The following is a 17063-nucleotide window of genomic DNA, read 5'->3' as shown; positions in this document are numbered from 1 at the left end:
TGGTTTGAGTATTTAAGTTCAGTATTTCTGAGTGCCATGAATAATTAAAGCTGCTCCGAAGCAAAAGAAGCTTCAATCTGGTATTACCAAGCTGGACCTAATGAAGTGACTGGTGAGCAATGCAGCATTCAGATGCAAAAGTCAAAAATATCTTCTTTTTTTTTTGTAGCTTGTGATTAAAATAAATCAAAATTTTAATCTTTCTTCTGATTTCCCCCCCCCCCCCCCCACTCCTTTCACATGGAGAAGATCAACATATTAAAAGAGGATTGTAGTAATGATTTTATAAAATCTTTATTTGTATAAATCTGCATTTTACTTGCTTTTAGTTAATCCTTTAAAAGATCCTTGAACACACAAGCACAAGCTAACACAGCAGCCTTGTAAAGTTGTTACTACACTGGATGCACCATAAAACGATTTCAGCGTTTTTAAGACTTGGAATGATAATGACCCCGCCTCCAGGGTACAACAGGCTGTGTGACTGGGTCGTGAACATTGCAGCATGGCTTGTGTCATCAAACCCTGATGTACAATTGTCCAGGAGCAGCTGTTGCTCTCACCCCCAGGTTCTGCCAGAGAGGTTTCTTCCTGTTAAAAGGGAGTTTTTCCTTCCCACTGTCACCAAGTGCTTACTCACATGGAGTCATCTGATTGTGTGTGTCTGATCTGTCTTTACCTTTCAATATAAAGGACTTTGAGGAGACTTGTTCTGAACTGGTGTTTCAACTGAATTGCTATGTCACAAAGAGTCAGTGAGAGATGAATGCCTTACTGTATAAGCATTTTATTTCATTGTTGCGCTCACACTCAGTGGGTGTCTGGAAGAACTCGTGTGCATAGGTGACATTAGCCACTTTACTGGAAATAAACACCTCTGCGTATTTTGGTCAGTCACACACGTTGCTTCCGCTGCTCCAAGGACGTTATTTCCAGATTAGTGTGTAAATGATGAGTGAGTGCCTTTGTTTTACGGAAATTATAATGCAAATCACCCTTCATAATAAAACTGACTCACCAGAGTGCAGTATTACAACAGAGGCAAGCAATTAAATCAATCCTATCCAGCGCTAAGAGTGGCAACAGCTTCACTTATAATCTTTATGCATTTGTTGTCATGGAGCTAGATTAGCAATGAATGAAATTTTGAAGCAGGAAGCAGGTGAACTTCTGTTCGGGGCTTGTAAAGAAATAAAGGAGAAACTTGCACTTACATATGTATGTATGGAATACCCACACAGACATTTTTATTAACTTCTTTGGCAGCAGATATTCATACTTTGCGGTACTTTGAATGTTTTCATACACATATAGTTGATTTATTAGACAGCTGGCATCATACTAAAGTTGATTTTATGTTTGATTTAGGCTTATGGAATACATGTGCAGTACAAATAAGCTGATTTAAGCGGGAACACATCAATATAATTCTTCTATATTAGGGGAAAAGGCTCCTCTTGTAGAGTAGGGACTTTAACATGTGTGTGGGTGGGTGTGTGCTGATGGTGAGGCTTGATATCCAGAGGTGGTCATCATCATTCACACCGTTAGGTCCAACTGTCTGCCCCTCCACCTCGTCTCCTCTGTACCTCAACATTTGAACTTCTCCCCCCAGCTCTGTATGAGTGTGTGTGTTTGTGTGTGAGCCATGTGTGTGTATGTTGTGGAAAGTGTTGCTGGGATACCGACAAGGAGAGAGTGCAGACATAAACACTGAAAAGGGTCCACGCCAAGTTCATCCTCATCAGCATGAAAGATGAAGCTCAGCCCACTCCCCCGTTTGGATTTTGGTATCTGCAACAGGCTGTTCGATGACTCACACACACAAAAACATGGCACATGGATCGGAGGGATACAATATTCATGGCAGCACATGTGATCCCCACCTTCAGCTCTCACATGTAAGTATTGTGCTTGTTTGGACCACTTTGTGTTGCATAAAAGCTAAAAAAGAAATCATGCCATGCCCCTTTCAGCACCGTCAACAATCTGCGTCTCCCACTGACAAAGAGATGAGTCAGAGCATCGCTCTCTGAGGCAGCATCGTGGCCTTGACTGCTCAGCGGCAGATGAGCAGGAAGGAGGATGGGGGACGCAACAGTACAAGCAGAGCAATCCCAACCCCGGGCTTCCACAGGACAGAGATACTGTATAGCACACATACTGTACCTTACGTCACCCATCACCTGCTGCACCACATGTCTGCCCTGATGTGTAGGGGGAAAAAACGATGCCGTGAAAACCAAAGTGGTCCCCAGTTTTTGTCGTTTATTGAGAAACAGAGCAGTAAACGAACTTTACAAAAAAAACAAAAAAAACAACAAAGTTGTTCGTGACACAAGTGATCTGTTTGAGTTTGATGTTAAACAACGTTTAATGGTTAGCTGTTACAGTCAAGGTAGAGAAGAGAGTAACACACAAAGTGTCTGGGCCCAAAAAATATATATAATTAAATGGTGGGAGATGATGAAATAGCTAATGAACCGGCCAGAGTCTGGCAGTGAAATCATAATATATTTATTCAACAAATGAGTGATTAGCATGGGACCACCTAACAGATTAATTAAGGGATGCACAGCATTTGTTAATAATGTTCATGTTGTAAATATAATAAAATAAGCTAAAGTAGATGTGCGAGGACTCATTTGAGTTTCAGGCCTGGAGTATTTTACCACAGATATTTTATGGGTCAGTGTACCTGTCCTATCTTATTTAATAGGCAGGTGAGAATTTAAATCTAAATAATCCCAAGTTGTGTGTGTAGTCTAGTCTGGTTTTAAGAATCGAAGTTATAATTAAGATAAGGACCGAGCAGGAAGACTGGTTTAAGGCTCTGGTTGGAGAATTTTCCTCCTATCTCAAACATTGTACACACTGTTGATCTCTTGGAGGCTAATTTCTGATTTGTGTTACTGGCACATATAAATAAGAGACTCGGAAACCATCTGCGTCGTGTCTACATCATGGCATTCCTCTCGTCCTCTTCGGCCTGGGCTTTTCTTTGGCTCTTTTTGTTGATGCGTTTGATCACTACAACAAACACGATAACTGCGAAAGGAGGAGACATAAAACAGAAGTCAGTCACTGGAACACAAAACTTCACACTGACACTGTTGGACAGTCTAACGGTTTGTGTGAAACTTGGTTTTATCAGATAACAGATTTATTTTGGGGTTTGTTAGAATTACCGCAGAATCCCAGAATGCCAGCCAGGATCCCAATGGTGGGTCCCATTCCATAACTGAGCGCCGCTCCTTCTGGTGCAACGTAGCAGTAGCCCAGCTCTGTGCAGTTACATACTTTCACTGTGAAGGAGACAAAATGGAAAGTAAAGTATGACGGGCCAGCTGATTACACTAAAATATCATCAACTTTTCCTTATTTTGTTCCTAACTTTTAGCTTTCTATCAGCAGCCTATGATGAACTGGGTGATTTACTGGATACAGCACTAAACTGGGCACTGATGCAGATAATCAGTTATGGTAAAAAGAAAAAACACCCAGATTAAACTCTAAATTAAGATTTTAGAAATCAGGAAATAATAAAAAAAAGACTATACATGTCTCATTTAGCATGTTAAATGTAAAAGTAAAAGAAGTGTGGCTTGTTTGGAAGGGCTTTCACACACTCTTTCTGCATTTTGGTGTAGATTATGTGGAATAATTAATGAACATGTTGCGTGATTTTGGATTTTCCTGATTTTTTTTAAAACCTTATAAGAACTATATTTTTTTATTATGTCCTGGTGTGTAAAACATTAGAAGGGATGCCTTTCTTGCCGTGACTGTAGAATATTGCCAGAAGTAAGGCTTACAAATGTGACTCACCCTCAAATGCCTGTGGGACTCCCACACCTGCTTTGTCTTTAACGGTAATGGGAAGTGAGAAGGTTTTATCTTGAGTTGGTGGTTTCTTCAGTTTCAGTTCAGCTGTTGTATCTGTGTGACACACAAAGAAAAACACATAAAATGTTCTAAGCTGAACACAGAAACGTGCGTCTTTACATCTTAGTTTGATGTTTTTCGTTTTACATTACAGATGTAAGCGTACCGTCAACTTGGTTCAGCTCCCAGTTGGGAGATTTCCCGGTTTTGGTGCCAAAGCTGAAAGTGAACGGCTGGGAGAAAGGGTCGCTGTCTGAGTCTTCGGCCTTTATGAGAACAGGTTTGGGATTCTTCATGCAGATGAAGGCCTGGGTCTCCATCAGTTTGGGGACGTTGTCGTTCACGTCCAACAGCCTTACATGCAGGTCACGCTCAGTGGCCTTCTCCGGGTTGGCTTCAGAGGGAATATCAGAGAGTATGAAAAATGTGGTCTCACCCACAAGTAGTTTGTTTTATAAAGGCGAGCAGCGGTCAGTATTTAATGGTCAAAAGCCTTAAACACATGAAGATCTACAGGAGCTTCTGAAAGGTAATGAAAGTGTTTGTATGCAGATGTTTCTTATTGTGTTTCAAACTATTTTAGCCGATATGTCTCACACTGTGTGGCCTATAAAGGAAAAGCTGTAGAGCAGTGTCTTCTCTCACCCTTTTCGAAGGCAGTGACAGTGACTTTGAACGAGTCCACCTTCTCTCTGTCCAGTTTTTCTTTGGTCCTGATCTCTCCTGTGGCAGCATCCAACTCCAGCCAGCCTTGAGTGTCACCGTCCAGCTTATATCTGCACACAAACACAATCATCAATCATCGGTCTGGCACAGTCAATGATGAAGCGCACACTGAGCTGGTGGCCAGGGGAAACATCGGTAGTCAAAACGAATCAATGGTCTGTTTTCTGTACATGTGGTAGTCAGAGAAGAGGATAATTCAAACTAGCAGTCAGTGCTCAACAAGGCCAAAGCCATCAATGCGCTGCATGTGGTGTATCCAGCCACTTCATGCATCAGCTAAGAGGAAGATTAGGATCAGTTAAGGAAAAACAGTTTTGAAAAGCAATGCACTGTGTGAAAGAAGTGAAACTTTGTTTTTTAGACCACGCTTTGTGGAGGAAGTTTATTAAAGTAAAGTCAGGAATTCTCTCAGCTGCTTCCGTTCTACAAAGTTTCACAAAACTGAAATATACACTATATTACCAAAGGTATTCACTCATCCATCCAAATAATTGAATTCAGGTGTTCCGATCACTTCCGTGGCCACGGGTATAAAATCAAGCACTGACTGCATGAAAACTGTTTCTACAAACATTTTTGAAAGAGTGGGTCGCTCTCAGGAGTTCAGTGAATTCCAGCGTGGTACCGTGCTAAAATCCCACTACCAAATATTCCACAGTCAGCTGTTAGTGGTATTAACGTTGGGAATAAGAGCAATCCAATTACAGAGCCAGGACAGACGATGTTGAGGTGCATAGTGCACATTGTTCACCAACTTTCTGCAGAGTTAGTTGCAGACCCCCAAACTTCATGTGGCCTTCAGATTATCTCAAGAACAGTGCAAAGAGAGCTTCGTGTAATGGATTTGGCAGTGCCCAAGAGAACAGTACTTGTCTGATTGCATTGGGCCAACGTGTGAGCTGTTTTGCAGGAGTTGCGCTTTTAGTTCTAATGAAGGAACTTTTAATGCTTCAGCATACCAACACATTTTGAACAATTTCATGCTCCCAACTTTGTGGGAACAGTTTGGGGATGGCCCTGTCCTGTTCCAAAATGGTTGCACACCAGTACACAAAGCGAGGTCCATAAAGATGTGGATGAGTGAGGCTGGTGTGGAAGAACTTGACTGGCCTGCACAGTCCTGACTTCAACCTGATCCCAAGAACACCTTTGGGGTGAATTACAGTGGAAACTGTGAGGCAGGCCTTCTTATCCAAAATCAGTGTCTGACCTCACAAATTCCCTGTAAACACTTGTTTCCAAGACAAGCTAAAGCTGTTACAGCTGCAAAGGGTGGGCTGACATCATATTAAACCCTATCAATTAAGAATGGGATGTCACTCAAGTTCATTTGAGTATGACGGCTGATAAGTGAATACTTTTGGGAATACAGTGTAATTGTAACAACAAAAAAAATTGCAACACAAGTTTTGACTTAAAATGTTACACATACCTTAACCCCTGGCATTAGGTAGAGGGGCATTACCCTTAGCTGTACACTGTGTATATTTCCTGTATTATGTAGCAGCTTTCACTAAATCTTTAAACAGCTACAACTTTTTAAGTACTTAGGACCCAGACACTGAGCAGTCACTGGTGTGTTTACCCGATCTCTTTGCCCTCTGGGTCCTTTGCATGCACAGTGAGCAGCACGGATCCTTTGGTGATGTTTTCATATATGGTCACATCCAGGATGTCCATGCTGAACTTTGGAGCCTCGTCTACATCGATGACCGACACAGAGAAAAAGGCGGTGGACTCGCTGCCATACTTGAGACTTTCCATCAACGGCTCTGGGTTACGAGCATCAATCTGGAGCCTGTAACTGGGAGAGGTCTCAAAGTCCAGAGGCTGTTAGGAAGGAGGAGAAAAAAAAGGTTTTAGAGGAACCACAAAAGAAAAGAGAGGCAGAGATGATGATGAAAGTTTACAACAGAGTGTTGAAAAGCACTAAAATCCAAATGAGTTATATGGACATGCAGGTTTAGGGGTAAACAAGGATCATTTACTATGGCCATAAAATCATGTATGACCAAACTCTAATGTTGCTGTTACATGCATGATGACTACTAGCTTCAGCTCTTTCATTTTCAACAATTATAAGCAAAAATATAAAAAAAGATACAAAGACAACAAAAAACTCCATCACGAGAATTTAATAATCTGAACTATTTAAAAGGGACCAGAAATGTTGGAGCAGCTACTTAAAGATCAAAGTTTGCAAGAAATGAAACAGAGAGAATGGAGATCACCACCTTAGCCAGAACCAGATAACCAACACCTTTGCCGTCAGTTTCCACGGCAAAGACGTCGTCGGTGTTTCCTTCAGAGATGATGAACTGGATCTCCGAGCTGCCGGTGTCTGGGTCGTCATTATCTGTCGCTTTGATGGTCAGAAGTGTGTGTCCCAGAGGAGTGTCCTCTGTCAGAGTCTCGTTGCCGTACTGCATACGGACACAGAAACAGACACAGTAACAATGCCAGCCAGTCAGAATGAGGAACAAGAGCCAGCGTTCGAAAGGTTCCCATACTTACATCATTCTTCTCAAACTTGGGCAGCTCATCATTGACGTCAATGACCTTGACGACAACCTTACAATTTGTGCTGAATTCTGTGAGAGAAAAGCCATAAAAACTTCATCCAAAGTTAAAAGCGTTAACTAAACTCAGCCTACAGGTGTGCTTTCATACAGTATGTTACCTGCGTCACTGACTCGGACATTGAGGTTGTAGACCGCATTTTCCCTTCGCCGCAGCAAGTGCAGTGTACGAATTGCTCCAGAAGATTCGTCGATGGAGAAGGTTTTGGAGGCGGTGGGTGGATTTTGGGACAAGATGGTGTAAGTCAAAACAGAATTCAGTGTCCCTTCTTTATCGCTATCATGAGCCAGCAGCTCTCCTACGAGGCCACCTGAAGGAGATGCAGTGAGAATCCCTCACGTCTGTCATGAAACTTCGAAAAAACTTTTTTACAAATTGGAAATATTCTTGAATTCAACAGGCTGCCTGTGAAGAAACCACCACCCATATGGATGCTGCGCACCTCGACGGAGGCATCCTTACCTACAGGCTCATTCTCCTGGAACTCAAACACAGTCTCCTCATCGCACACAGGTGCGTTGTCATTCACATCGTCCACCAACACGTAAATCTCCATGGGTGGATCCACTTCGTTGTCATTTTCATCCTTTGCGAGCACCACCAGGATGAACTGGAAACGGAATCAACTGAAGCTCAAGAAAAACTCCTAGAAGTGCGTCTTTATTTTTATATAACTTATTGAACAAATGTGTTATCTACCCTCTCTTTGCTTTCTCTGTCCAGCTTCTCTGTCACCATTATTTCTCCATTTTGTGTGATCTCAAAGGGGAATTTCAGCTCTCGCTCCTTCTGGACCAGTACGTATCTGGCATCAGGGTCATTAGACTGGACCTGGATGGAGAGAGAGAGACAGGCAGGGTCCAGACTAGGATGGTCAGTTGATGGATAAAGATGAGAGGCAGTTAGGAGTATGAATATATGAATCTCAGCACACCTTAGCAATGGTTAGTGGGTATGTTTCCTCTAAGTTTTCTCTAATGCGTATGGGTCCGGGATTCTTCCACAGGTTTTGCTGCACAGCAATTTGGACTCTGCTGTTTCCACTTAGTGCATTCTGCGAAGCTCCTTCCAGGTCCTGCACGCGCACAAACAGGGTGTAGTCTGGGTCTTCCAGGGGGTCCAAGTTTTGCCGTCTCATCTCTGACACCACAAGTGGAGAATAAATATTTTAATTTGAACCAAGGAGTTTTTCTTTGGGGTAAAACTCACTAAAACATTCCAGCAAATCTCTTATTCTGAAAAGCTGAGTCCGATGGACGCGACTAAACCTCTCTCCCCAACTGAACTCATCAACTCAGCACCCAGCGCTAATTGCTGACAGCAACTTCTTCATTACAGTCTGTTTATCTACATTAACACAATCCTTCAATCTGCACCATCATATGCTCCGACTTTAAAGAGCACCATCAAAGCCCAGATGTTGTTGTCTATGTTCTTATTATTCTTCGTCCTTCATCGTGAAATTTCTCCACTGTTGCAGCTGCATCTCAAGCTCATTTTCAATATTAATCGTTTAGATGAGTATTTGCTCCATTAAACTGTTCATCTTGACTATAAAACGTCTGAAAATTGTGTGAGATTATGCCCAGATCTTGTTAACTGACAGCGTTAACTGTTCAGCTTTACTGACGACTCTTTTGGAAACAAACCTGCTCTCTGCACACAGGTGAAGAAGGGGTTGTGTTCGTAGGGGACCTCCTGCACCGAACAGTAGTCATCGAACTTTCTCTTCAGAGTTTCAATGCTCCGATCTTCTCCCCTGGCATACTGGATGCCCTCCCTTGCCTTTAACAGCTGCTGCCCTGTTAAAACAACACACACGCATCAAACACCAGCGAGCACGCTCACACACATCGCAGACGCGCTTCAGGTGATCTAAGAGGGGAAACAAACTCCTAATTGAACTCAAAGTAATCAGTGATGAGCGTCACGCGACACATTTAGGCAACCTGCCTTCAATCAGCATTAATCTTGAGTACACAAGATGATCTGCCAGATTACAGGCAGAGACGGTGGCCACAGATTAAAGACTTTTCCACGGATGCCACACAGAGTTCTGTGCTTCTATGGCTGGCTTCAGGTCTCTGTGCAACCCAACGTTATTGTTGTAATCTAAAACTAAACTAAAATTAGATGTGAAAAAACCCAAACATTTTATTTAACTGTGAAAAAAATTTAAAACCAACTGAAACGATTTTGTAAACTTGGAAAACTTACTAAAATATATATATTATGACCTAAATCCATTAAAATAGTGGTAAGTGAAGAAGTGTGCAGAGGTTATAATAAATATATATTTATTTCTCCCTGTATAAACCGGTCATATATACACATGTCAGGTGTGCAGAGGAAATGTCCTCACTTGTTAATTTGGTAAAATTTGTATCACAAACTGCCTGATGAGGATTCGATGGATGTTTTTATTGAGGTTTGGATGTCTACAACCCTGTGAGTTGACTGCTTTTAAAAATGTTCTTTATATTGTAATATCTAAGTTGATTTTCCAAAATCTTGCCTCTGGTATTTGCTATAAATAATAAAGTAATAAAGACGAAATTAACACTGAAACTAATAAAAATGAAACAAAAATGAAACATTTTAAAAAACAATAAAAAATAAGGTAAAATCATAAAACCCAATCTGGAAACCAAAAAGTCAAAATGAAATCAAAATAAATACTTACTAGAAGCACAAATCCCCCTGAAGCTGATCTAAAACTTTGATGTTTTCATTACAATATGAAGACATCGCCTGGTTGTGGCTTCACTGTGATGTCGTAGTGCTTCTTACTGAAGAAATAAAAGGCGTGTTGTGCAGCTCTCTTCGTGCTCTTTCACATGATATATTACTCAATATTGTTTCTTGAATTTTCTTTCAAGCTTAACTTTGACCTTGGGTGCTAACAATGAAAGTCAAGGTCAAATGCTTAACCAACCCAGATACTGACCTATTAAACTGTTGTTAAACTTGAAAAAACAATGGGTAATGTAAAGATTTTCCTGATTTTCACATTTTGTGTGGCCTTCACCTGATTTTCACTAAAATCAGATCAGCTCGAGCTGTTATTGGTATTTACCATCACACTGAATGATAATCGTAAAACTGTGGATGCTGCACTGCTAACACACAGACTGATTACATACTGCTTCCCTCTCCGGGGGGAGAGCTGTGAGAACTTTGGTGCTACCTTGCTCTGTTGTGGAGATCTCTCCAGTGTCGGGGTTGATCTGAAACAGCTTTGTGTCTCGTATGCTGGGGATCTCGCTGACCAGGCTGTATCTCAGACGAGCGTTTGGAGTCTCCGGGTCATCCTGATCCGTCGCAAACACTCGGGTAAATGGGACAGCTAGAGCCACACAGAAAACTTACGTTAAAGTCATAGAGACAGGTATGGTGACTCACACTGTCTACTTAAAGAAATACTGCTTAACCCACATGCATAGAAGGAATCCTTTAAAGGGTTCTCTGAAAAAACAAATACAGTGGTGCACGCTTTATCCTTTGAGCTACACATTAGCTGCACTTTAATTTAACACCAAACATATTACTATGTACTCAAATTAATGGTTGTAGGGTGGCTGGAGCCAGCTGCCATTAGCAGAGAGGCGGGGTACACTATTGGCAATATGTCACATGATCAATTAACTTAACCCAACTAACTGCATTTCTTTGAACTGTGGAAGGAAGCCGGAGTACTTGGTGAGATCAAGCAAACTCTACACAGAAAGGTCAGATGCAGGATTCAAACCCAGGACCTACTTGCTGTGAGGTGCTACCGCCACGCCACACTACTGTCCCAAAACTCTTTCATTTTTGACTTACGTTTAAAACTCAAATGTGTAGATCTAAACAAACTTGGTGTCACAGCTTGAGTTTAAAGTCCCAGGTTTGAGCAGAAAGCATTCAGTGGCAAAATGAAAAAGATCAAACATCCACTGTGATGAATGCCCGGCTGCACTGAAGACCTCTGCAAGCTGACTTTCATAATCAAGTCAAATTAAAGCCTCGAAGGGGAGAAATGAAGCTCTAATTCTTTTATCTGCTTTGAAAAATCACTCTCATTAAAATGAATAGCACATGTAATTTGCAGGTTATGGACTAAAAGATGCAAACTCCTTAAATCACGTGTACTCTTCAGCATAAAGGTTTACTTAAAAAAGATGAAAGTGTTGAAATCAACAGGGGGCAGCTGTTATTACTGCCCGTGATGAACTAGACGTAAGGCCACCTGTTCTATCATAAGTACTTTAAAAAAGATCGAGCGAGCAAGGATAAAAAATAAATATATGCAAAGCAAAAATGTCACAACAGGTAGAAGTGTGCACAACCTGCTGGCGTATTCTCCCGAACCACAGCTGTGTAGACACTCTGGTTGAAGTACGGTGCTTTGTTGTTGACATCCAAAACATTTATGGTCACATAAATCGGGCCCTCCACCACTTCTTCATCTGCCAGTGCCTCCACCTGTGCACGAACATGAGTTTTTATGCACGAGTGTGTGTCCCGTGTGCCTAATGCAATGTGAGCACGGTTTTCCATGTGTTTGAATAAAGATATCGTGTTACCATGATAATGTAGTGCTCCTCTCGCGACCAGTCCAGAGGTTGTTCCAGATAAAGCCACCCATCCTTTGAAATACTAATGTCTTGCCCACCTTCTCCACTCAGCCTGAAGTTATTAACATGTGGATCTGTCACCTGAAACTAAGGAGTGAAAGAAGCAGACGAGAAAAATCAGGACACTTTGACCACAAAAAACAGGTCTGTTCATCGCTTCTTGAGTTTCATTTGATCTCAGAAAAAAAAGTGGTAACTTTTTAAGTGAACAAAAAGGGGAAAACACCATAACTTCCTTAAAAGATCACATACTTGACAGTTAATCTGAGTATGACTGCAAGTTTCTGATTTGCACGCATTAATGGAAGAAGTACTCTTCTGCATTTTAAACCAGTATATAAATACAACATATTCAAATAAAAACACAAGGATCCGCTGTAAAAACCCCACTGAAGTAAAAGTGCACAACAGTAAAAGTGATCAATGTTAAATGTTTATATTAATGTATCACCGCTGTAACATAAGTAACATCCAGCTGCTGTTGCCATTGGTCCAGTGGTTTCCAGATCAGAGGCTACACTAAAAGAATGGGGTGTTTAGAAATATCTCTATTTTTAAAAGAAGCATGTATCTGTTTTTGAAACTGAAATAACATTAAAATTAACCAAAAACTCACACAAAATGCCTAAAATGATTCATGGAAACATTAATCGTGAAGCATTACTGAGGTATCTGTAAAGGAGTACAGAGTACAGAGCCCCACTTCATTGTAACTCAATGAAAATTCATTGCATTTGGGCACCGCTACAGCTCACCTGGCTGAACAGATGACTCATATGCCAAAAGGTTGCTGAGTTCTGGGTCTGATTCTGGCCCAAACCGTTTGCTGTGAGTCAGACCCCCCACCTGCTCTCTAAAAAAGTCTAATCGATCTAAATCCCATCCGATTACATTAGTGCGTCTGAAGACAGCTGTAGCTAGTAAATGTAAAAATGATTTAACTTTGCCACGTCATTCTCTCTGTAAACATGATAGCTCGAAAAGTTTTTAATGAATTTGGATAAAACTTCATAGAGATATAGATTTGGGTCACGTTAACGATCAGTTAAAATCTGGCTTACATCCACCAAGGTCTTCAAGGTCATCTTGAGATTTAATCATCAAAAATTGACAAAAAATATTATTTTCACAAGTGTGGTGTGGTGTGTCAACATATAGAAACCACTGTATAAAGATTTCAAATATAATGTCACATTTGACCTCTGACCTCTCCTTAAAGGTAAATGGACTGATCTGAAGGTCAAAGTGATAATAATGCAGAGCTGTTTATAACTATGTTTCTTACTGCCATTGTTTGTCTTGATGACAAGGTATACAGGGCACATAGAGAATGAAATATGGGCATTCTAAATATCAGATTAATGTGGACCTTTGACCTCTCATTTCACATCTGCCCTTCTTTCAGGTTCACTCCATAATGCGCTAAAGAAAGTGTTTGATGAGAAAGAGAAGAAGCTGCCTAGTTATCTAGAAATAAATTGTAGTGTAATATTGTATAACAAGCTCAGGTTATTCATGTCTAGTTATTTAAATCAATGCCTATTATCCATAACCTACTGCTACATAATGTTTGTGTATTCAAAGTAAGCATCTGTGATACCACTTTTCTCTGATTTATACTGAACTATAAATTTCTTATAAAAGTACTTTAAAAAGAAGAAGAGAAAACATAATGAATATATACAAAATCCAATAAAGTTCCCATAAAAGTAACCACTGTCCAGAGAGTGAGCTGCCTTGGTGGAGGATTGCGCTTTCTGCTGCTTCTTGTTTTATTAATAAATTTGATTGAGTGCTGAGCGTCAGGAACCGCAGGCTTTGTGGGTGTGATTATGCACTCAGAGCGGTTAAAGAAAAACTTTCCCCTGGAGCCAGTCAGAGTATTCTTGTTCTAGGAAGTAAAAATGAATTCCATGTGGACATTTACAAAAAAGGAGATGGATGTAGCACCTATTTTTCACAGAGCAGGTCAAACTGGTTCGGACTCTCTAGAGACTAAAATGGTACCTACAAAACCCACAGAGTCAACAGAAAGGAAAAATCTTTTAGGGCCTGCTAATAATAAAGAGTTACGTCTGAAACTGGCTACCCGGTGGAGCCAGTTATCTCCAACAACCGGACAATGGCCCCAAATACAGCTCCAAACTGTGTGACGACAATTCGAGAGGAAGCAGTCAGCTCATTATGAAGTGCCCAGCGTGGTCACCGGACCTCAAACCGGTGACCACACGCAGGCAGGTGAAGTACAGCAGCTGTTGTGGGAATAGTTTGACTGCATGGTATGCAAGAAATGGCAATGAAACCAATCGAACCGATGGAGCTAATCAAAGTCCAGCAGGAAGTCTGACTTTAAATCCAAGAAACCCAACTTAAGTGTTAAATATCTGCAAAGCTACAGCTGCTGCAAATAGACGACTGATTGATTAAAATGGAGGTTTGATGGAGAGCGAGAGTTTATGGGAGATAAAGTATCGAAATTTCAGGAGCGGGACCATGCCTCCAAACACGCTCCTTCCGGTTCTTATCTATATATGTTCCCCCAGTTCTACAAGCTGTTCATTCTCATTTACGTGCCCCAGCCTCCCTCCCCTTTTTAAGTCTTTAATTTCTTCACTTGTATTTAGTACACTGGGATCTGGTAGGCCTAGGAGCTGCCACAAGTCCCCTTCGAGGCCTCAATTCACATCCAAGCCATTCACCTTTATCTACTAAAACACTGTCAAACCTAAAATGAGAACACGCTCCCAGCTAGTGAAAAAACAATATGATGATGATGTTACCAAACTTTTACAGTAAACGTGAAGGCTTGTGAGATGGCCGACAGAGGAGCAATAACAAAGCAACAAAGATCTGCAACAATACTTTATATTCAGAGTTTTTCTTTTTTACTATTTATTATTTTCCTATCTTGATTAAGATAAGATAACTTCTCAGGTGCAGGTTCTGGTTTAGTGACACTTATCTGACTGAGGTGTTTGATAAATGGAGTGCGTGGCACATGTGCAGCTCATCCACCTCAAAAATGGACAATATTACACCAGCTGCTGCCATGCTTATATTACCTGAAACAAAGGATAGGGCACTGGGGTCGCCTCTGGCACATCCAGCACTGTGTTCTCAAAGGGGCCCTTCTTCTCCTCCAGATCCTTCCCACCAGCCTATTACAGCGCAGAAATAAAGGTTAAAGGTCATCGAGTACAGAAAAGGGCAAGAAAAAATGAAAACCTCTCACACTCATACCTAAATTTGCCATTTTAGCTTTAGCTCCGGTGAAATCAGTCAAGCATTGAGGGCAGTATTTACAGCCCAGTTATTTATTGAACCAAAATGACTTAACAGTGGAGGAACTTTTATATTCGACTACATGATGGGAGAGCAAAGTCTACAGACAAAGGGCCCACGCTCCGTTTAGCAACCCTTTCTGTGAGTGTTTTAAAATGAGTCACTGAGGGCTGTTTCACAGACTCTTCGTTAACCTTGCTGATAGTTGTAAGTGTTTTCTTTCATGCGCTCCCTGTGTAGCATTTATCAACGCTGACTATTTCACAGATCTTTTAACAGGTTCATGCATTTGAATATGTATTGAAGAACAGCAGCAGCAGTTGGCCGGCGCTCGTGTACTCACAATGCTGAGCAGCAGCGGGAGCAACAACAGATGCACCATGGGTGTCATTATCACAGCCTGAGAAGGAAGAGGAAGACGAGGAGGAGGGTTAGAAAAAAATGTTTAAGGAGGTTTCAGAGGTTGTGTCATTTTTGTGGAAAATATTCACTGTGCTCTACTGTTGCGGAAACACTAAAAAACCCATGTAGTGGATTATTACCAATTCCACAGAGGAATCTTTAAACCCTCTCAACCCTTTTCTCCGTTCAGTGCAGTGTGTCATTGATGTGCAATGTCCACAGTGTCACAAAGAAAGCGTGTCCTCTGTCCTTGAATCTGCACATGTGCACTGTATCTCGCTTTGTGCATACTTTGTGCTGAAGTGCTTACACATGGGACTCCACCTACACCTTCCAGGTTAACCACCCACCCGAGTGCACAGAAGAAAATGAAAGTCGATGCCTTTTAAAGCAGCGTCAGGTGTTCGTGTCCGAGTCTTTCTCTTTCTGTAAAGTGGGTGTACACATATGTATATATGTATATGACACCAAACCAGTGCAATGACTTTAGGGCTGTCTCCTCAGACGCTTGAATAAACATAACTTCAATGAATCTGTAGCTTTTCCTGCATTTTGCATTTAAAGCAACCGTTTCCCCTGAAAAAAATGTACTACACAGAATGCACTGAATGCAGAAGCATCCAAGTTATAAGGCCAGAGTAATGCTTGTTTACTAAAGAAATAATGTGACAGTCGCTACTGACAATTAAAGAAAAATCACACTTTTAATTCTTTTAAGTTGGTAAATAAGATATGTAGAGATTCTGGAGCTGTAAAGTTCAAGCGAAACAGAAGGGTAAAGCCAAAGGGTTGAGTGAAGGTGACATTGAGTCGAGCCAAATGACCTTTTTGTGCCAAAGGACACTTTTGAAGTCACCCCATTGTCTGAACACCTTATTTATCTGCAGGTTTTCTGCATTTTATAAGAATATCTGTCTCCATGTTGTTAACTAACATCTGCTGCGAAGCAGACCTTTAACTGGCAAGTCCCTCAGCAGTGTCACTAGTTTCTAAACGTCCACCTACAGCGACTTAACTGGTATGCAGAGGAGAAACTAACAGACGTTTGACACTTGATTAAATTGAAGCTGGGATAAATACACAAACATGGATCCAAAGCTACAGGCCCCTCTCGCTTTATCCTCTTAGATCAATGGCTGGATGACCTTTGTCTGGCTATATTCAGCTGCTATGATACCAAATTTAAAGTCCCGTTCACTTACCTTCCTCCTATTCTAAAATGCTGAGAACAACCCAGGAAGAAGGAGAGCAGTAAGGCAGTAAAATATGCCAACACCTTATCTAAGGCCCTGCCAAAGTCAAGTCAAGATCATGGCCCTTCAGCGATAATCTGAGAACATTTTAAACCCGTCATCGCACAATCTATAAAAACCAACACAAGCAGTCCTGTTTGTTTCTGGCGACACACCCGAAAAATAATTCTCCAAATTCTCCTGAAACAAACCTGAAACTTGGGAGACAAGAGAGCGAGGTGGCTTACCTTAGAGGAGAGAGCAACTGAGACACTCGTCAGACTGATCTGAGCAGCTCCATCCTGCCCTGGTCAAACGTTAACCAGCCACTAACCAGCAA

The 17063-nt window shown here is 41.3% G+C and overlaps 1 protein-coding gene across 1 annotated transcript; it reads right to left on the bottom strand.

The window, feature by feature from the left end:
• Positions 1-2248: 2248 nt before the first annotated feature.
• cdh17 (cadherin 17, LI cadherin (liver-intestine)) lies at positions 2249-17047 on the bottom strand. Its single transcript, XM_086311865.1, has 19 exons — positions 16972-17047; positions 15433-15489; positions 14870-14965; positions 11757-11894; positions 11520-11655; positions 10379-10537; positions 8841-8993; positions 8126-8331; positions 7891-8022; positions 7654-7801; positions 7292-7501; positions 7126-7202; positions 6846-7034; positions 6197-6441; positions 4531-4661; positions 4052-4279; positions 3829-3939; positions 3189-3305; positions 2249-3048 (listed from the first exon to the last, which is right to left on the bottom strand). The coding sequence occupies exons 2-19, from the start codon at positions 15478-15480 to the stop codon at positions 2957-2959; spliced, it is 2616 nt and encodes an 871-aa protein (XP_086167991.1). The 5' UTR covers positions 15481-15489; positions 16972-17047; the 3' UTR covers positions 2249-2956.
• Positions 17048-17063: the final 16 nt, after the last annotated feature.

Source organism: Aulonocara sp. 'chitande type north' Nkhata Bay, linkage group LG11, assembly GCF_057382095.1.
Source record: "Aulonocara sp. 'chitande type north' Nkhata Bay isolate Kocher_YH1m ecotype deep benthic linkage group LG11, A_spYH_male_GT1.1, whole genome shotgun sequence".
In the NCBI taxonomy this organism is placed as follows: Eukaryota; Metazoa; Chordata; class Actinopteri; order Cichliformes; family Cichlidae; genus Aulonocara; species Aulonocara sp. 'chitande type north' Nkhata Bay.
Note: the sequence above shows the minus strand (reverse complement) of the source record. Positions and strands in the feature narration are given on the sequence as shown.